Source organism: Manacus vitellinus, unplaced genomic scaffold (genome assembly GCF_001715985.3).
Source record: "Manacus vitellinus isolate BGI_N305 unplaced genomic scaffold, ASM171598v3 scaffold_11_pilon, whole genome shotgun sequence".
Classification (NCBI taxonomy): domain Eukaryota; kingdom Metazoa; phylum Chordata; class Aves; order Passeriformes; family Pipridae; genus Manacus; species Manacus vitellinus.
Genome location: NW_021938895.1, coordinates 355368 through 376930, shown reverse-complemented (window position 1 = coordinate 376930; position 21563 = coordinate 355368). Strand labels below are relative to the sequence as shown.

The window sequence follows — 21563 nt, the reverse complement described above, 5'->3', positions numbered from 1 at the left end:
AAACTATGGTCTACCACAGTTTGTAGACCAGGCTTAATTCCTGACACATCCTGCTGTTGTTTTGCCTCTTAGCTCCCTCTCCAGAGATGACAAGAGGGCAGTTGTGCCCCTCTCCTAAGGCTCAGAGACCAGAGACACAAAAGCCCTACCCTGCTCCAATGTGAGATGTGCTTTTAAATGGGGTCACTCCTCAGCATGAGACAGGGACAGAAAATTTAAGTAGTTTATCACAAGGTGTATCAATAGGTCCAAGAAGATCCAAGGACTCTCTGCAGCTATTAGGGAAATTTTTGCCAAGTGTTTTCTTCAATTGAATATTTATCCAATAGAGCAGTACCCCCTATTTTTTTTCATATCTATTTTTGATAAAACCTCAAACCAATTTGATGCTTTTGGTGAGCTAATTCTATAATCTATCACAGGGAAAACTTCTTCACTGAAAGAAGGGTCAGTCACTGGAACAGGTTGCCCAGGGCAGTGGTGGAATCACCATCCCTGGAAGTGTTCAAAACACATGGAGATGGGACATGACACTTGGGGACATGTTTTAGTGGTGGGCTTGGCAGTGGTGGGGTAACAGCTGGACTCGATGACCTCGGAAGGCTTTTCCAGCCTAAAGGATTCCATGATTCCATCAATCCCACAGAGGGGAAAAAATTATTGCTCTTTCAATATGGAACTTATAGGGATGAAACTTTATTTTCAGTCCAGTAACTGTTGCATCCTGGTGAGCATGGGAAGAAAACAAGGAGGCAGGATTACCCTAGTTTTGCAATGTGCTTATTAATTTCAGAAAAACCACCGCAGGAACAAAGTTTATTAGTGAGTAGGAGGATGTTTCAGGAACAGAGCCCAACTGAAAATAATCAGCTCCCTTTAATTAATTGCATACAGTTTTATTGCATAACTGATGGTTTTAAACCTTGGCCAATTAGTTTGTCAAACACAGAAGTTAAATTCTCTATTGGTCTCTCAAGTAAGGCCTATGCCAAAGTTTTAAATTCAAGTTGCCTTATCCAAGCAACCAGAAAATAGGGCCTCTTGAAACTAAAATTATTGGGCAGTTACCCAGAATTGGAATAAAGACTAGGAAAGATAAAAGAAAAAAAAGCAAGGACAGAAGTCCAATATATTGCTCAGGTCCATGGCCTTCACCCTGGGGCAAATTGCAGTTGCAAGCTTCCCTTTCTTGACAACTTATTTTCAAAGACAAGTTGAGGTACTATGGTCAATTTGACATGCCTACAACACAAAAGAAAGAAAAAACCCACAGTTTTTATTTGCAAAGCTCTTCCAGAACACCTGATGATGCAGTGAGAGCTGCCTCACTCACTGTGGGTCTCTTTTCTCAGCAACTGGAGAAGGCAGAATGATTTTTAAATCATATATATTTATACATTTGTATATTACAATAAATATATTTTTTATATGTTAATAACCACCTTCTTGGCATGATCTGAAACTGAGCATCCAGTGTAACTACCCCAGATGCAAATAATTATTTTCCAGTTTCTTTCTTAAACACAATGCCAGTTAGTTGACTGTTTTTTCCAAAGCACTGATCTGTTGCTCCAAAAATGCATTAGGAAATGAATATGTTCTTTTCAACTAATTATTTTGACTAAGCATTATATTAATACCCACGCTACATATCCTGAGAACCCCATGGTGCTCATCATGTCAACCACATGTGCTTTGAACTTGGTGGAGCGATGATATCCATATCAAAGCTATGCCTTATAAATGAAGATTTTGCATGTTTTCCCTCAGTAATTATCTTGTTAAAAGTTGCTTTTGGGTGTAGCAACCTCTTGGTCCAAGCTTTCAGCACTTGCAGCTTCATTAGCTAAAATGTCCTGAGTCACTATAATGAAACTGGGATGGGTGGTTGCTGCTCCTACTGCTGATTTTTGGTTTGCATATAATAGAATCACATAGTAGTTTGGATTGGAAGGGACCTTTAAAGGTCATCTAGTCCAATTCCCCTGCCATGGGCAGAGACATCTTCAACGAGACCAAGTTGCTCAAACCTTGAATGTTTCCAGGGATGGGGCAGCCACATATTCTGCAGGCAACTTGTACCAGTGTTTCACCATCCTCATCATAAAAAATTCTTCCTTATATCTAGTCTAAATTAGATAAATGGCTACAAGGATGGTGAAGGGCCTTGAGGGGAAGCCATATGAGGAGTGGCTGAGGGCACTTGTTCAGCTGGAGGAGACTGAGGGGAGACTTCACTACAGTTGCAACTTCCTCCTTGGCAGAGGAGGGGCAGGCACTGAGCTCTGTGGTGACCAGTGACAGGACATGAGGGAATGGCTTGAAGTTGTGTCAGGGGAGGTTTAGGTTGGATATCAGGGAAAGATTCTTCCCCCAGAGGGTGGTTGGACATTGAACAGGCTCCTCAGGGCAGTGGTCACAGCACCAAGCCTGACAGAGCTCAAGGAGTGTCTGGATAATACTCTGGGGCACATGATGTGACTCCTGGGGATGGTCATGTGCAGGGCTAAGGGTTGCACTCGATGATCCTGGTGGGCCCCTTCCAACTCAGCATGTTCTGTGAATCTCTGATTCTGTAAATCAAGCCTCTTCTTATTTAAACCATAACCCCTTGTCCTATTGCAACAGGACCTGCTAAGAAGTCTGTCCTCATCTTTCTTATAAGCCCCCTTTAAGTACTGAAAGGCTATAATAAGGTGTCCCTGGAGCCTTCTCTTTAAGGCAGATCTCTTTTATATAAACATGTGGTATCACATTTTGGACCAAATGAGTCAAAATCGCTTGCTTGTTACTGTGATCATGAAACGAAGGACTGTCAAAACCTAAAAGCAAGAAGAGGAGAGCAAGACAAGCTAAGGTCACACAGACAGACATCTAAGTGCTTGCCTGTTTTAGTAATGCCACATGAACACTGGTAATTACCAGTATGTCATTTTCCCCAACATTTCATAGGAACCTCAAACTAGTTTGAATCACACCATACCAGATGCTACACAGACACTTCTCTAGTCCTGACACTGAAATGTCAAGAGTCATCACAAGCTAATATTTGAAGGGCAAAAAAAAGAATTAACCTCATTTCACAGGATATGGTGAGGCCCTGGCACAGATTTCACAGAGAAACTGTGGATGCCCCATCCCTGGAACTGTCCAAGACCAGGCTGGACAGAGCTTGGAGCAACCTGGGATAATGGAAGGTGTCCCTGACCGTGGCGTGGGGGTTGGAATGAGGTGGTCTTCAAGGCCCCTTCCAACCCAGATCTTTTTACAATTCTTTCTATGATTCTTCGGTTCTTCGAAGTCACAGGAGAAGGTTTTAGCAGAGTTCCCTAATGAATTCAGATTTTCTGGGTTGTTCTACAGCAGCAGCCTGTGTTTCCTGGTCAGTCTCACCATAAATCGCTCCTCTCATCGCAGTGGCTGAACCCATCGGCTCCTGTGGTGCAGGTGTGCCAGCAGTGAAACCTCTGGGACATCATGTTCTAAACTAGGATGGCACTTACACTGCCCTAGAGAGATAGACCTGAGATCGTGCTGACCCCAGCTCAGTCTAGGACCGTGCCCAACTTCAAGCGTAACCACATTGGTATGGAAGTGTCCTCATCACAGAATCACAGAATATGCTGAGCTGGAAGGGACTCACCAGGATCATTGAGTCCAACCCTTAGCCCTGCCCAGGACAGCTCCCAAAAATCACACCATGTGCCTGAGAGTATCGTCCAAATGCTTCTTGTGCTCTGTCAGGCTTGGTGCTGCCACCACTTTCCTGGGGAGCCTGTTCCAATATCCATCCCAAGCAGTCCTGCCCTTCTTTGTCCCCGTGACACAGCTCCTGGTTCAGAGCTGGCTCATATCATGCCGGCCCAGACCACTGACAGACAAGTGAGAGTTTGCTTGGAAGAAGTCATGTCAACGTGGCCAAGGTGTGGTGGTCCCCATAAGAACCTGTCTTTCAGTTCTGCTTTCACATCCCTGCCTCAAAACCACAAGGCGATAATTCCCCAACTTTTCTCATGGCTCTTTTTACAGCACTGATCCAGCATGGTAAAATTAAAGATGCTTTATCTGAAACATCCACAGAGGAAATCCTGTGTCTCTGATGAACCTGACTTCCACAATTTCCTGTTTGCTGCACAGCTGTCTGCATTGGATGGGTCTCAGGGACATTTTTTTGGACATATTTGTGTACCTCAGTTGGAAGCCAGGCTCCTTGAGTTGGAACATAAGGGTCTATAATCTTTAAAAAAAAAAAAAAAAATTAAAAATCACAGTGAAAACAGAAAGAATGAAAAGAAAACAAACCAATAAAGAATCTATCCTGTCATAACATTTGAGGTTCTGGTATTTGCTGGCCTTGGAGCAGGTTCAAAATAAATGAAGGAAATGTGTATTTCATTAAATGCTAATATTTGGAAGATAAGAGGGAAGAAATGATGAACTGCTCCAGTGTCTGTGTGTGTGTATAAACACACATGTTTGATACACACAAACACACCATCATGATTCACTCTGAATCACTCGTGCTGTGTAGGAAGAATTAGTGGGAAAGGAAAAAAAAAAAGATACTTATTTTCCCAGGTCGTTGTTCTTCATATGCATGACAAGGGATTTTGCACTTCTCATTCTCCATCTCTTTTCTGAGTTGCAATTCAATCCTTCCACAACAGTCCATTTATTTTTATTTTTTTTTTGCCAATGAGACTTGATCCTATAAATAGTCATTGAGACACATACAGGCATAAAAGCGAAAAAAAAAATTCAATCCTACACAAACTAAACCATGCTAAGTGCCTTAATAAAAAGGTTGGTTAATCAAAAAACAACCGGCTTGTTCCCAGTTGATGCCATATGTGTTACTGGTTAAACTTTGAGGTCTCTTCTCCATTCCACCACAGATGCCTTTTTGTAATCCTTTGGCTCCTGAGTCACCCAGTCTGTAACATTAGGACACAACACAGTTTGCCTCCTAGGGACAACAAGGCCTTGGGCAACAAGAGTCATGAAGTGCCCAGAATTCTTTTGTTAATTAGCAGATGCAATGCAAGGGAGCTGGAATATGGGATTTAAGGCTCCAAATACTCAGGAAAGCATTTGATGTCTCTGCTTCAAACAACACAGCAGAGCAGGAACTGAAATTTTCACAAGCCACAGACAAAGCTTAGATCTTTCACAGCACATCAGAAAGTAATGGCTCTCTGCAGTTTATTTTCATAGATAGTCCTGGACATATTTTTTCACAAGGACTATGGATAGAAAACATTTCACTAGCCACAGAGCTGTTTATCTGCCAACCTGCAACCTTTACAAGCCCACAGGTTCTAGAGTGTAGAGATTTGTTTTCTAACACGCACCAAAAGAAAGATTCATTTTGTTCATTGCAGCTGAACCATTTCTGAGCAAACTTTCAGACAAAATCTTTCCTGAGGCATAAATCTATCATGGGAAGAGAAAGGCATCTAGTGTAGCAAATAACATGAAAGTATAGAGTATTAAATGAAATAAAATATAAAAGTAGGGTGAGATGAATATAAAACCAGGTGAGATGATGCAACATGTTAAAATATTGGCTGTCAAACTGTGGTACTCTTGGATCAAGGCAATTTATCCATGGTAAATTCCTTGTAGGTAAACACCTGCCAAAGAACTGATTAAATGCCATGGTCTAGGTTTAAGGCAAGGCTATAAGGCAGCAAGGAGAGAGTTTGGACACCCTTTGGGAAGGCTGTGGAGGTTTGGCATTGGAAAAGACCTCTAAGACCATCAACTGTAAATCTAACAGTGCCAAGTCCCACTAAACTATGTCCCTCAGTGCCACATCTACATGTCTTTTAATGCCACAGCAGAGGAGAATCAGGTGTAAAATAAACCAGTTTCATGCAAAGTGTTTTACTACAGAGCTGTTGCTGGACTCCCCAGCATGTACCAGTGTGCAAAAGTTTTTGCTTTTGCTGAGACACAAAACTGGAGTTTCTCTCCAGAGGGCATTTTTTGGTAACCAAGGGATAACCCGCGTTGTGGGGACAGAGAGCTTCACTCATAAAGTTTTTGCTCACAACCCCTTTTTTTTTTTAACCTGTAAGTCTGTTATCTTTGAGGACTCATCAATTTACTACTTTTGATTAAAATTGAAAATGTGTTTAAAACTACTAGGTGGGAAATGATGCACACATACATGAGTGCATACACTGCATGATTACATAAATCTCATGCTTAAAGAAAGCCAGCCTAAAAAAGAGAGAGAAACATGATGTATTCACACCAATAAATTGACTGTCTTTGCTGGGTTTGCTGATATGTTCTTCTACAAAACTGAGGAGTGTGATCCACTGGGTGCCACTCCAGTAGATCTCTGTGGCATTCATTCAGAAATGTAACCCCCATAGACCACCCAACACCCTCTAAGATTGGTAAAAAAGCTGCTTTTTTATCCACAGGCCTTGATCAGTCCCACAAAGAGAGGAAAAGAGGAAAAGAGAAAGATATCCCTTGGTGTTTGTGCCTGCTTCTCTTTCAAATGGAATTAATGGTGGTTTAATGGGGTATGAAAGGATGTTTTACTGGAAACAATGAGGAACAATTGTCTAGCTCACGTTTCATTTCACAGGTCATTATTGCATTAAGAAGTAAATCGACCAAGTCCGGTAAATAACAGTCTGTGTTTTGCCCAGAGCTTCAAACCAACAATCTTAGCAGTCACCAACTAATATCTTTGTCAGTTTTAACCCTTGCAGGGATCTGCTGGGGGCTAAACAATTATAGACTTCACCCACCCCTAGCAGGTAAGCATTATTCATTTTATTTCTCATCCCTTCTTCCTGCAAACCCCACGAGGCTGGTTTTTTGTTGGGTTTTTTTTTGCATTGTTATTTTGTTTATTAGCCAACCTAGCCAACTGTGTGTCTGGTGGCCTTGAAAAACAACACATATTTTAGTGACTGCTGCAGGCATCTTTAAACAGGCTGCTTCCTCTGCAAAATTAATTGTTGCAAAATGCGGTGCTTCCCCTGTAAAGCTCCTCCTGCAAACTCACACTCAGCAGTTTGGCTGGGTTATAGATATGCCTCTAAGATCTAAGGGAAGTAATATAGTTATGCTTGCAGGATGTTATTCACATTTCTTTTCTGTTTTTTTTTTTCTTTTAATTGCATAAACACAACCACCTTGACTCCTTAAAGGTAACAGCCATCAAGCCTAGAGAGGCTGAACCACGAAGATGCTGTTGTCAGGTCTATCTCAGCTCACTTCTCCACTTCTCTCTGTTTCTCCTGAAGCTTCCTGGTTTGACTATTAACATCAGCAGCTTCTTCAGCAGCTGCATCAAAAGCAATGTGGGCAGCAGGTTAAATGAGGGGGTTCTGCCCCTCTGCCTCACTCAGGTGAGACCTCATCTGCAGTGCTGCCTCCAGCTCTGGGGTCTCCACCACAGACAGGACATGGACCTGTTGGAGAGAGTCCAGAGGAGGCACCAAGATGATCAGAGGGATGGAGCAGCTCTGCTGTGAGGAAAGGCTGAGAGAATTGGGATTGTTCAGCCTGAAGAAGAGAAGGCTTTGGGGTTACCTAATTGTGCCTTTCCAGTACCTGAAGGGAGGCAACAAGAAAGACAGAGAGGGACTCTTTACAAGGGCCTGGAGTGACAGGACAAAGGGGAATGACTTCAAACTGAGAGAAGGCTTAGATGAGATATTAGGAAGAAATATTTTAGTGTGAGGCTGGTGAGGCGTTGGAGTATGTTGCCCAGAGAAGCTGTGGATGTCCCATCCCTGGAAGCGTTCAAGGCCAGGCTGGATGGAGCTCTGAGCAACCTGGGATAGTAGAAGATGTCCCTGCCTGTGGCAGGGGGTGGAGCAAGATGATCTTTAAGTTCCCTTCCAACCCAAAGCATTCTATGATGTTTTGATTCTTTCAGAAGATATGAGAAAAGTTTCTAGGTCGTATCTGGTAGTAATAAAGACCAACGACTGAGAGGTTTGTGGGCATCACTGAAGGAAGAATGATAAATAAGAGTGAAACAATGCCTTGGGAGAATAGGAATGATGTCTGAGCTCCTGAGCTTTGAGGAGATGTCCCAGATAAGGAATAGAATCATAGAATCAAGGAATGGTTTCTGCTAAAAGGGATTTGAAAGATCATTTCATTCCAAGTCCCCTACCACGTGCAGGGACACCTTCCACTATCCCAGGTTGCTCCAAGCCCTGTCCAACCTGCCCTTGGACACTTCCAGGGATGGGGCAGCCACAGCTTCTCTCGGCAACCTGTGCCAGGTTTGGTTCCCTGGTGCTGTAAACTCACTCATACACTGGACACTATATTCCATGGGACTAACCTCTACATTTACACACGGCACAAACTTTCAAGCTCATTAGCCTTTCGTAAGAACAGGCAGATTGGATGAGAGGGACCAAGGACATGGATTGGGAGAGAATCTCTCTGCACTAATTACCTCCCTAGTAATCACTCTTTGTCTTCATCAGAAACATTTAGAAAATCCTAATTACCAAACCTTCCTACTACAACACCCTGGCCTTTGGAGCCATAAATCACTGTCAGACCTCAAAGATTCCTGCAGACCACTGAGCATCCTTAAGAACTTTGAAAATTTGTCCAGAAAGGGCTATTTGAATTAATCTGATCCATCCTCCCCTCACTCAGGAAAAGATGAGCTTTATCTGGATCATCCAAGGATGTTACCTCTGATCAGGACTCCACAACCCACTCAGGCAAGCTACACCCATGTTTGGCTGCCTTTATTCCAATATTTCCTCCCAACACCTAAAATTACTTTGATGAAATTTCAGCCTATTTTTTTTTGATTCCACAGACTTTGGGAGTAATTGATTTCTCTCTAATCCACAACAGTCTTTCATATTTTTGAAGGCAGTTCCTAAACTGCTCATCCACCTCTTCTCCTCAACAGCAAGGCACCCAACTTTTCCAGCCATTCTTCATGTCTCCTGTTTTCCACATGCCTAATACTTCTTTTCATCTTTAACTCTCAGGCTGCTAAATAAATCCATGAGTGGTTTTTCCATCAGTTATTCAGGTTTTGTGGGCCATCAATGCTTCATAAATCATAATTTAAGACCCACTATCCTGAAATAACAGACTCATCATGCCAATGATAAAAAAGCTTATGCTTGGGTTTCAAACTTAACATTTATATACAGAAAGGGAGAGAGGTGGATATCAAATCCATAACTAGAATCCTAAATGAAGGTGACATGGTGTTTTGGGGGCACTGAGCTATTTTTTTATCTCACGGGGAAACAAATGGGCTCTCCGAGATTTCACAAACTCTTAAAATGGTGACATTTCTCTGAATAGCTTCTGGAACACAGGAGTTGAGTTTGCAAAATGACAAACCTGCTCTTTTATCCTCAGGGATTAAGGCTAAAAGGAGAAGCCAAGAATTTCTGATAGCAATTGTAGGCACAAACTATTTGCTGGCACATCTTCAAAAAGGATTGCTATCCTAAGGGGCAAGGTTATCTCCCACTGTCAGGGGCCTGACTTCCTAATCAGTTTTTCCAAAATTCATTTGGATAATCATTCCTAATAGATATGTACACATATTTTACATTTTATGCAGCTGAACACCAGTGCATGCCTGTTTGAAAGAACCTGGGGAATTTAGAGAAGAAGTAGAAAGGGTGGCATAAAAAGCTACATTCCATTTATAGCAATAAATGTGAAAAATGAATGGGTTTGCCCAAGGTTTTTTTGGATTCATCACAAGAAAAGCATTTGATACCCTTCATGGGAACAAGAAGATAAAGTTTGATAGGCTCATACAATTGTACATGTACATATATGTATATATATCTGTGTGTGTATATATATGCATTTCTTTATGTTGATCACATGGACAATGAACAATGCCATCCATCTTATATCCTAGCTTCAGAAATAAGGGGAAAGCATCCCTGAAAAAGAAAAATAGCTGTTTATTAGAGTCTGAAATGTAGAAGAGTTTGAGGGAAAACAATTTATAGCATTTCAAAATGGAAATGTGGTATGGCCACATCAGCCTCAGTGCTGACCTAGTTTGCTGGATCCCCAACTCTGTGCAATTTCTCTATGATTTACCAAAACAAATCATGCAGAAGAGTGTTTTTCCTGGACAAAGCTGTCCTCTAAGGTACAGTTTCATGAAGGTATCCAGATTACAGAGTCACAGAATGGTGTGGGTAGGAAGGATCTTAAAGATCATCTTATTCCATCCCCTACCAAAGCCAGGGACACCTTTTGCTATCCCAGGCTGGTCCAAGCCCGGTCCAACCTGGCCTTGAACAGTTCCAGGGATGGGGCAGCCACAGCTTCTCTGGGCAACCTGTGCCAGGGTCTCACCACCCTCACGAGGAAGAATTTCCTCCTAATATAATCTAAGCCTGTCCTCTGTAAGTTTGAAGCCATTCCTCCTTGCCTTTTCTTCTTTCCCAACTGGTGAATTCTCCCCCCACCGAGATGTTCCTCACTCTGCCACGCTGCTCTCAGTTAACACAGCTGATTCTTTAATTCAACAGGTTCAATCACCTCATCCCTGATAAACCACCATACAGATATCAAATATAAATAAATAACAGATTTTCCCTTTGGACTACTTTAAACTTAGTTCTCCCACGGGCATAAAAAAATCCTCCCAACTTTGTTCTCAACTTTGGTCTCCACTTAATCAAGGTCTGCCGAAATCTTTACCAGGGAAACATTTTCAGGAAAATTAAGTAAGAATTACAAGCATTTTCTGATCATAGGCTTGGGGTTTATAAAACAATAGCTTAGTAACAGCTCTTTTAATGTCCTATATTACTACTTTCAATGGGTCTTACATGGGCCATTTATTGCAGAAAAAGCAAATTTCTATCTGTGAACAACAACAACAAAAAAAGCTCCAGAGGAAAACAATAAATGTTTCAGGCCAATATTGCATATGTTCCATTCCTTGCAAATTTACCAAACCTACATTCGCTTCTCAAACATCTTTAATTACTACACATGATTATGTATAGCAGATGTGACTAATCATAGTCCTTAGAATATTAAATATTGATGGTGCAACATTTTCACCCAGCTTTAGCCCTAACTGATACTGGCTACCTGGGTGTCAAAATTCTACACTTCCTCAACTATTACTTAAGATTTTTAGTCAATAATTAAAAATACCAGAAGAAAGAAAACTGTACAAAAATCCTTGGCCCGTATCCCCAGTTATTTTGAACTGTTCATACCAAAATCTGACATTTTATCTTATTTCTGATGAAACCAACAGACTTCTGCATATTCATTTAGGACTTTTAACTTCAATGTTACATGACCTTTCAAACAGTTTCTTGTAATAGTTGTTGATATAAAGTGTTAAATATCTGTGTGAGTTGCTTCGGACAAGCATTTACATATGAAATACTTTTTCTTTTATGATCTAGAAAATGTACTGATCATCTCTAGAGAGGTGCAAGACTGTTGAGCAACTTCACAGCTTTGGATTTTTCTGGATGGAAAAGGACACAAGAAAAACCCATTATCTGACGATCAGATAAAAAGTCCAACTGCCCACAACACACTAATCCTCTCACCAACAGATTCAAACTAAAGCTGAGTCAATCTTTTTAAAAGTAAAATATTCCTTCCTATTTTTTTAAGAATAACTGGGGGAAAGATTGGGGGGGGGTTGTTTAAAATCACAAGTAGAATTTAAATGTTCAGTAAAGTTCCAAAAAATAGTCCAGACAGGTTTTTCTTTACAAAAAATAGTATGTAAAATACACTTTTGGTTGGTTCTAGTCAATGCAACTGTACTCTTCAACTTGCCTGAACAGGGTGGGGTGCTTTTAGGTTCAGAGTCTGGCTGGTTTGGGACATTAAATTGCTTTAATTCAATGACTGATCTTGGGCAAGTCACAGATTCTCTTTTCTGCCTGGGTAAATAGCATTGAAATATATGTCTATCCCACAGGGATATCAGGCATTACAGACCTAAAAATCACTGATGCTTCTACTGCATCCAAAGAACTTACAAGGAGGTGTCAGTTTTGACTAGTGTAGAGTAGAAAATAAATGCAATTATTCACAGGGAATGCAAGGAACACGTTAACAACAGGAAGAACAAATTACATGATAGCTACACCCTAGAGCCCAGAACTTCATAAACCCTCACTACATCAGAACTGGAGAGGACCTGAAGGAGGGCCACAAAGATGATCAAAGGTCTGAGGACCTGTGAGGAAAGGCTGAAGGAGTTCCTTCTGTTCTCCCTGGAGGAGACAAGGCTCAGGGTAGACCCCATCACAGCATTCCAGTATTTAAAGGGAAGTTGCAAAGAGGATGAAGGGTTTCCCTGCACAAGTAGACACATGGAGAAGACAAGGGGCAACAGGTACTATTTGCACCAGAAAAGGTCTTGCCTCAATATAGCAAATGACTTTTCTTTTACAGTGAGAACAACCACTGGGCATTGTAGACACCTGATCCCTGGAAGTGTTCAAGGCCGGGCTGGATGGGCCTCTGAGCAACCTGGTCTAGTGGAAGGTGTCCCTGCCTATGGCAGGGGGTTGGAACTGGGTGGGCTTTAAGGTCTCTTTCAATCCAAACTATTCTATGACTATGATTCATTGGAACAACCTCCCCAGGGATGTGGCAGAGTCTCCGTCAGTGGAGGTTTTCAAGATGCAGTCAGACAGGGTGGTTAGATAATTTCTCTTTCCCACACGAGTGTGGACCAGATGAGTTCTTGAGGTCCCTTCCAGACTGGTCTATTCTATGATTCTTTGATTATTCAGGCCTAATTGCTTTAAAAAATGCCTAGAATGTATCTGCCAGCAGGAAGAAAAGTTATGTCTGCAGGCTCTAGACTAAAACTTGAAAGGCTTGGTTTCATCTCTCAGATGCTGTGAATTACTCACCTAATTTCTGCCCTTAATGGGTCAATCCCTCTTTGCACACTAGAGAGGAGATTAGTGAACTCTAGTGGAAGGTGCCTCTGCCCTTGGCAGGGGGGATGGAATGAGATGAGTTTTAAGGTCCCTTCAAACTCAAACCATTGTATTATTCCATGTCTCTATGATGACAGTGGAGGCAATGGAAGTGGGGACAGATGGATTTTCTACCAGCCTCTGGTCCTCAGCTACATTTCCACCAAGGGAAGACAAAGAACTTCAATGTCTCTTGTCAGATTACTGATGTGAGGAAGTATGATAACAGAGTCTTATAAATATTGCAGATAACAAGCAAATGTCTGAACCTTTAACAACACAATGATTGTGGTATCAGCTCTCCTTTGTGGAGTAGGATTTTTAACCTGGACACAAAATCAGTAGAATACACAAACTGTTCATTTATCCTTAATTCCTCAGCAAGATATACTCATGTTTGTAGCTCATTCTGCTGTATAGCTTATGATTCTGGTATTTCCTGTACCGTGGAACCATTTAGTGCTCCAGGCTTGGCCCCTAGCTCTTTTGTAAGAGGTTTAGTATAGACATGAGTTTTAGGAGAAAAACATTTTGTCATCCAAAAATGGCAGCTCAAAGAGATTAAAATAATTACAAATTCATGTTAAACTCATTAAATTGTTTTGGATAATTTGAAAAATGGTATTTTGAAAGTTCCTCATAAATGATTTAGGAAGGAGGGTGTTGGAAAACATTTAATTCTAAACTTTTGCAGCATTATATTTAAAAGAAAAAAAAAGAGCAAAAAGTACTAATTATGCTTTGTTTGACTCAAACCCACTTTTGTTGTTGGTCCTTTTTTCTTTCAGTAGAAATAATAATAGCAACAAAAATCTTGGATCTGTTCCCTCCTGTTTTGTTTTCTTTATGGATTCTGCAGTTCATCCAGAAAACTAAAAATTCAATTTGACATGAACAACTCTTCTTCTACAGAAAGCCACAATTAAAAAACCTGCTCAATAAGCAAAGAGCTGCCGCAGCAGGTAAAAGATCAGGAACACAGGAAAACAAAGTAAAAAGAAAAGGGATATACAAATGATATATTACATAAATTCTATATTGATTGCATCTTCAATAAAAGACATCATGTGAATTCAGGGACATTGATATCATTCTGAATGATCCCCTGTGCCCTAGTTATGGCTCTCATGTATTCCTAATTCTGATGAAATATCTTTCTGGTTTTTGCCTCCCTCAAGGGTATTGCGTGTTTTGGTTTGCTTCCCCGGAGTGATCAGAATACCTAGAAATGGCTGAGGGACACTAATTTCAAGCTGCTGCTCCAAACTGGAAGTTTAAAATGAATATATATATATATATATATATCTGTATCATAGAATCATAGAATGTTTTGGTTTGGAAGTGACCTTAAAGATTTTCTAGTTCCAACTCCTTTAGCAGGAAGGTCCCTTCCAACTCAAACCATTTTATGATTTTATGATTCTATAAACTCACCATCTTCACTGGCCTTTTAGCATTGTCACACCAAGGGGGAATCTGGCCCCACAGAATCATAGAATCATTAAGGTTGGAAAAGACCTCCAAGATTATCAAACTCAGCCTTTGAACGAACACCATCATGCTCATTAAACCGTACCACTAAGTGCCACATCTACTTGAGCTTTTTGGATGGCTCCAGGGATGGTGATTTCACAACTGTCCTAGACAACCTGTTCCAATGCCTGAACACCCTTTCTGGGAAGAAATTGTTCCTAATATCCAACCTGAACTTCCACTGGTCAAATTCAAGGCCATTTCCCCTTGACTTACCACTAGTTTCCTGGGAGAAGAGGCTGGCCCCCACCTCATTACAACCTCCTGTCAGGGGTTGTAGAGAGTGAGAAGATTTCCCCTGAGCCTCCCTTTCTCCAGACTGAAGAACCCCAGCTCCCTCACCTGCTCCTCATAGGACTTGTGTTCCAGAACCTTCCCCAGCTCGTTGCCCTTCTCTGGACACACTCCAGAATCTCAATGTCTTGTAGTGAGGGGCCCAAAACTGAACACAGGACTTGAGGGGTGGCCTCACCAGTGTTGAGCTCAGGAGGATGATCATTTCCCTGGTCCTGCTGGCAGAAGACCAGTGGAAGCAGAAAAGTTGAGCTTTTCCTCCAATTTGTCTAGTGTGGGAGCCTGCTTTTCTCAGTGCTGCAACTTTCAAGAAGGAGGAGGAGGGGGTAGAGAAGGGAAGAAGACGACCATGAATTCACCTTTCTTTGGAAAAGCTGTGCCTTTCCAAATGTCAACCTCGAGACAAAAGGAACCTCAGGTCAGAATGAGAAACACAGAGGAATTTAACACACAACTGTGAAGGGAGGGGGAAAAAAAATCCCCATTTAGATTTGGGCAGCAAGTAGAAAACATAGTAATTTTGTTATAGCCTCAGAGGCAGGAGGCATTTACCATATGCTGTTGCCTCCATTACATGAGGAGATAAACCCTGTGGAGTGCAGGTTGCATTGTCAGTGCACTTTAAATGGTGGGGATTCCTCACACGCCTGAGATTGTGTGCCAGGATGTGCTAAAAATTGTGGGAGTCTGAATAAAATCCAGGTTCTGTATGCAAATGTATGCATTAATATGCAGGTGCTAAGTGGTAATAGTGCTAAGGCATTAGTGCTTGCATGTAATTCATAATTAGGGTGGAAAAGGTACAGTAAAAATCAGTGTTTGCATCTAGACAACACATAAATCAACCCTGTAAGCAGCCAGCCAGAGCGGGATCCTTGGAGGAAAAACCTTACACATCAGACATTTTATTTAAAGATTAAAGTTCTTCTCGTGTTTAATCAGTTTTAGAGTGGGAAGGGAAACAGGATTAATTAGAGTCCCTTCCATCAGCCTCCCATACTGCTGGAGTCACAAACGATGCTCCTCTTCAGCAAAATGGCTGCCAGGAGCAGCAGGCACAGGAAACTTTAATTGTAATTAAAGAGTTTATTTGGAATCAGAGAGCAGAGTTTTAATCGGGATGAGAATGGAGTCTTGCTGTGTGAACCTTCAGAAAGTGGTTACTGAGCAGAATGGGCCTTTTTAAACCAGAGACAGGGGTCTTTAAACTTGTGGATTGGGTTTTCAACTTGATTATCTCCTCAGTGGGATACGGATGGAAACCCTGACTGGGCCAGCTATTGGTATTATTTTGCAGTAACATAGCATTTCCATGGCATATGTCCCTCAGTGCTCTCAGAGGACTTTGCCAGGGCCAGGTAGAATTATCGAATCATGGAATTGTTTGGGTTGGAAGGGACCTTAAAGACCATCTCATTCCAAACCCCCTGTCATGTGCAGGGACACCTTCCACTGAAACAGATTCCAGCCTAGTCTTGAACACTTCCAGGGATGGGGCAGCCACAGCTTTTTGGGCAACCTGTGCCAAGGCTTCACCACCCTCACAGGGAAAAATTCTGTCTAACATCAATCTAGCAAATTAAACCCTAAAGGGCTGAGGATTCCCAGTGACATGATTCTGCAAGAAGGCACTGGTGGACACGGAGCTGCACGCTGAGACTTCCACTGTGTAATTCACCACACCCATCCTGGAGACGGACCACACAAGCTGGGACCAGCACCATCTCAACCTCAGCTGTAGATCTCAGTGAAAGCCTGGGGTAAGTGATGTCTCACGGGTCAAACATCTGCCTGACTTTGCAAACACTCCAGTCAGCACAGGCACTTACCAGCTTGTGAGTAGAACTGTGTCCATTCAAATTCTGACTTTGGGAACACAGAAACAGGCGGTTCTAGGTCCAGGACACTTCCATCCAAATCCTTGAACAGGGCCTTCCTTGAGCCTTTGCATTTCTTCTCAGGGAACACAGTGCCTTCAGAGGTTTGTACACTGATAGGTAAGAAAGGTAATGTTATTTTTAATGGCTTGAAACAGCCAGAAAAGCCTATAAATTTCTATGTAGGTCCTTAAAGACTGGTTTCCACACAGGGATATACCTGCAACAGGAGAGGTTTGTTGAGGGTAACTCACCTCACCTGACATATATATAGGACAGCTGAAATGAATCATGTCCTAAATAAGGGCCTATATTGACTCAAGAAGGAGATTAGTGTCTTGTTTACATTACACGCCTAATTTTTGGATCACTAAAGTGTAGTGAGCTGAATCACATATTGAGAATCTAAAGTGCCTTTAACTGCATTTTGTCTAAAGGTTTAACACAGCTTAAAGGAACTAGTTAACTGGACATCTCACTCCCATGACAGAACTCAATAAGATACAATGCCTTGTAAATTAGCAAAGTCCATGGAAACATTTTCAGCTTGCTGCAGGGATTCACATTAAAACTTGAAGAAAATTTAGAATTTCTTGGTCTTGGGTTGGGAAAACCCAGTTACTGATACCTTGAATGCAGCAAAGAGATATAGGCAGAGATTTTCAGTAACGGCAGAGGAACAAAAAAGGCCAACTCCCCCAGTCAGCCCAGCTCAAAAGATGTGGAGAACAAACACAGCTCCTCTGATCCTGACAGCTGTTCAGTTCTTGACCATCTCTCAGCAGCTCCAGCATTTCTGCTGGTTAGGCCTACCAGTGAGACAAGACAAATATGTAATGGATTTGCTGTATTCCCCGATGTTTCTATTTCCTCTCCTGCTCTAAGGCAGTGCTCACCTTCTCTTTGACAGTACATATCCATCAAGGTATCCCTTCAGGATGCTGAAGCAGAACAATTGCAGCCACAGCCTGGAACAAGCTCAGCAATTGCAAAGGTGGGATAAATAAATACATGCAAATATTGCATGAGGAGCACTGAGAGGTGTAATCACCCTCAGAGGTTCAGCAGACTACTAAGGAGGCATTCAGTAATTCATGTGCATTCATCACATTTGAAAAAACACCAGCTCTCACACTGGATTCAGCAACTCACTAATAGCATAATATTGTGGGATGGATACAAGAGTGGAACATAATGGGAGCTGACAAGCTGGACAGGGCTCAGAAATCTACACGCAAACTAATGCCCAGAGCAAAAAGCAAAAATATAGAATAAAGTAAAAAATTCTGGCAGAAGGCTGGAGGGGCTCTAAACATAGCAGTGTGGGACACCTCCAATTATTTTTGACTGGCAAGTGGAGTCCACACTGGAAATTTTTTGCTACTTCAAGGCTTTCCTGACATAGCCTCTGTATTGTGTTGGGTGATTGTAATAAATAAATAGGCATGTGGTTTCCACTGGATGGGGTATGTTTAAACCACTGCAACCAGCAGTGACTTAAGATTACAGAGGAAGCTCTCCCCTCTCTCCTCCAGACTCCTCCACACACAGACAATATTCTCCCTGGGCAAGAGCAGTTCTGGCAATCATTTGACATCTCACAGCCTGCCTAGTGCTGATCAACATTTCTGATGTGATCTGCAGGCACAAATCAAGCTCTGCTTCCCAGACCAAAAGGACATTCCCTGTCTCAGGGTTTTTTTGCTGGGGGTCCTGACATTTTCTGCAGCCTGAGGCCAAGAAGTCAGAGATGCTCAGGATGGAGGTTTAAGAAATGGGATATGTGAGGCTTGTTTTGCTATACAAATGTCAGGAAAAGGGGAAATCCAAGAGGATTGGTCTGGAGATGCACCTTGATGGAATATGAACCTCACATTTTAAAAGATTGCCTTAAACTAAGTTTGGGTTGTTTTTTTGGGTTGTTTTTTCCATTTCTCTTTTTTCTGGATTTGAGTTTTTCTGTGCATGTTTGTTTGATGTCTGAGCTCATTCATTTTTCTCAGAAAGGAGCAGTACAAGAGCAGATATGAGCGGAGGGTAGTTCTTAAATTGTATGTGTTTTTTTATGCTCAAACTATTGAAAAATGTAGTTTAGAATGAAGCCTATTACCTTGTTGGATGAAAGTAGAACTTGTCCTTCTCACTGACATGTAACATCCTTGATGTCTGAGCCGTGATGAGAGGCATGATGCCTAAATGATCAGCATTGGACATGATGCAAACATCCCTGTCTTCACTGTAGCAGCTCTTTGTAAAACCAGTAAAGGTGACTTCTGCCAGGGATTAAGAGAGGATCAAGCAAGAAAAACTGGTTGAAAGGGTGCCAGAACTAGAGATAAGAAAGGGTTTTTTTCTATGATGTTATCTATGTTAGATTGCTCCCATACATATCTATACAAGTTATTTTTAAATCAGGTTAATAGAATTGTTCGTAGATCTTCATGTGTCTTTAGAATGTTCCATAGTCAAGTTATATCTTGACACAAACCAAAACATACCCATAGGAAATGAAATCAAAGAAAATAGTAACTGACAAAGAAAAAAATAATCAAGAACAATTACTAAATTTTCATTTGAATTAGTAAGAACCAGTTTAATGACAACCTGCCTTGCATGGTTTTTCCACTTGCCAGAGTTTAATATAAGATGAGCTGGGTCTGATGAAACCTGCTTGGCTCTGGCACTGAACTTTCGTGCAGCTACAAAATCCATATTTGGCCATCAGTTTTCTGTGGGACTCTGAGGACGTCTGTCTCTATCTCTCTTATTCTTCAGTAAAAAGATGATAATGAATTTTCTTGCAAAAATAAGTAGCAGTGAGGAATAAAGGTATGAAAAACAGTGATGTATTTAGATCCCACCACTGCAACCAGCTAAGTAGCTTCTGCTATATGTAAATATTACTCTGGGGACTGAAAAATTCACTTGAAAAGAAGATACAGGATACATAACTGACTTTCAACCCTCTTGTGCAATCCCTTATATCAATAAAGGTCACAACTGTGTCTGTGCAGCTGTAGTTATTATGTTCTATGAAAATTCTATACAAAGTGTGATATTCACTTCCTAGACTTGATGTCTTTATTTAGATAGAGGTAACTGTAGATCAGAGATGAATCAATTGGAAAAGCAGCACAGAAGGCAGGTATGTTTAAGGTAAAATATATGCATCAGCACAGGACATAATTATCATAGAATCACAGAATGGTTTGGGTTGGAAGAGACCTTAAAGCTCATCTCGATTCAACCCCCTGCCATGTGCAGGGACACCTTCCACTATCCCAGATTGCTCCAAGCCCCGTCCAACCTGGTCTCGAACACTTCCAGGGATGGGGCAGCCACAGCTTTTTGGGCAACAATTATACTGCAGTAGATTCAGAAAGTGAAAAATACCCAATGATATTTTCTGTTAAAACTGTATCAAATTGTAAAAACCTGTTGTCAATTCCACTGAGGCTCCAGTTTCTCCACCATGCCCATTTGTAGGAGTGTAAGGCTGCAGTTTCAACGGGAAAAATGGAAGGGAAAACAGTGACAGAGTAGTCTGGCCAGCGGACATGTAACACCAACCTTTCAGCTTCATGAGTCCCAGAACTTTTGGACAATGCCCAGTTTTGTGCCAAGGGTTCTCTGGCCCTCGGCTGGGAGCAGTGGTAAATGTAGGCCACAAAATCCCCACACGGCCTCTCAGCGGGGAGCGTGGGGGTCGATCCTTGGCTGTTGGATCAGCTGACTGAGGTTGGATCCTGTCCCTGAGGCAGTCAAAAGTTGAGCTCGTGCCAACAAACACCGACTTTCTAAGTTCTATGAATCTTCTCCCCGTGTGGCATTGCCTGGCAGAGAGACAGTGCACCACTGGCATGAGACCCACGGTGTTGTCCACCAGCACCATGTTTTCCATGATGACGCTGCTTCCAAGGTGAAACATGACACCGTAGTCATAATTCTTATAGGATAGAAAACCTGTGATTCTAGTGCAGGTCTGAAATCCATCTTCCTGGTACAGATGAACACCGTGGAGATTTGAATGTGCCACATTTTCACTACAATATTCTCCATCTAGTGAACACTCTTGGCCCCTGATGTGGAAGCCAATTCTTTCAGAACCTACCACAGCATTGCCGCAGAGGGAGGCACCAATGGCAAGGTTCACCTTGATTCCAGCAACCCAGTGCAAGAAACCCGCTGGCTGCCTGCTCAGAATAACAAGGTTCCTGATGAGAGAGTGATTTTTCCCTTCCAAATCAATGCCAGGTCCGACTGTATTGAACACCATGTTATCCTGCAACAAGATCCCATTGCTCATGACTGCTTTAATGCCAGTTCCACAGCTGCCATTAATGCTGGATGACGCCACCGACGACTCTTGGGATGTATTCCTGAATTCAATGGCAGAAAGCTGAGGAGGCCCAAAGTTCAAAAATTCAATATTTAAAAGTTGAAGGACACCTGCAGTGAGATTAAACATAATGAAATAAAAGCTTAAGACTACCTAAGAACTGGTAAGAAGGGGAAGCATTTTAACAGCACTCAGACTTCTAATAACAGATACTTTGTCAGTGTGTTGTATTAATTGGTAATTGTTCATAAATACATACAAAGTCATAGTAAAACCCAACAAAACACAGAGCAACCCCTCCTAAAATATCTTCCATATTTATGAGTTATTAGTAGTACTAGTTTATATTTAGCATTAGTTAGTTTATATTATTATGTATGTAATATATAATAATATAGAGAGTATTGTATATAATATTATATTTTATATATTATGATATCTAGTATATCATATTATTTAGTATTAGTTTCATACTTTGTGACAGTCACTGTTTGCTTAGAATTCCAGAGCACATGTTGTTGCACTGCACTTTCTTGGGCAGAATTGGATAGTCTG

General features: G+C 41.6%; 1 protein-coding gene across 1 annotated transcript in view; it reads right to left on the bottom strand.

The window, feature by feature from the left end:
- The window catches only part of PKHD1 (PKHD1 ciliary IPT domain containing fibrocystin/polyductin), a 256328-nt gene that overhangs the window by 53365 nt on the left and 181400 nt on the right, over positions 1–21563 (bottom strand). The window contains exons 57-59 of the mRNA XM_018088733.3: positions 20240–21118; positions 18780–18942; positions 16622–16782 (exon numbers count right to left, since the gene is read on the bottom strand). Coding sequence (XP_017944222.3) covers positions 16622–16782; positions 18780–18942; positions 20240–21118 — 1203 coding nt within the window. The remainder of the gene's footprint in view (positions 1–16621; positions 16783–18779; positions 18943–20239; positions 21119–21563) is intronic.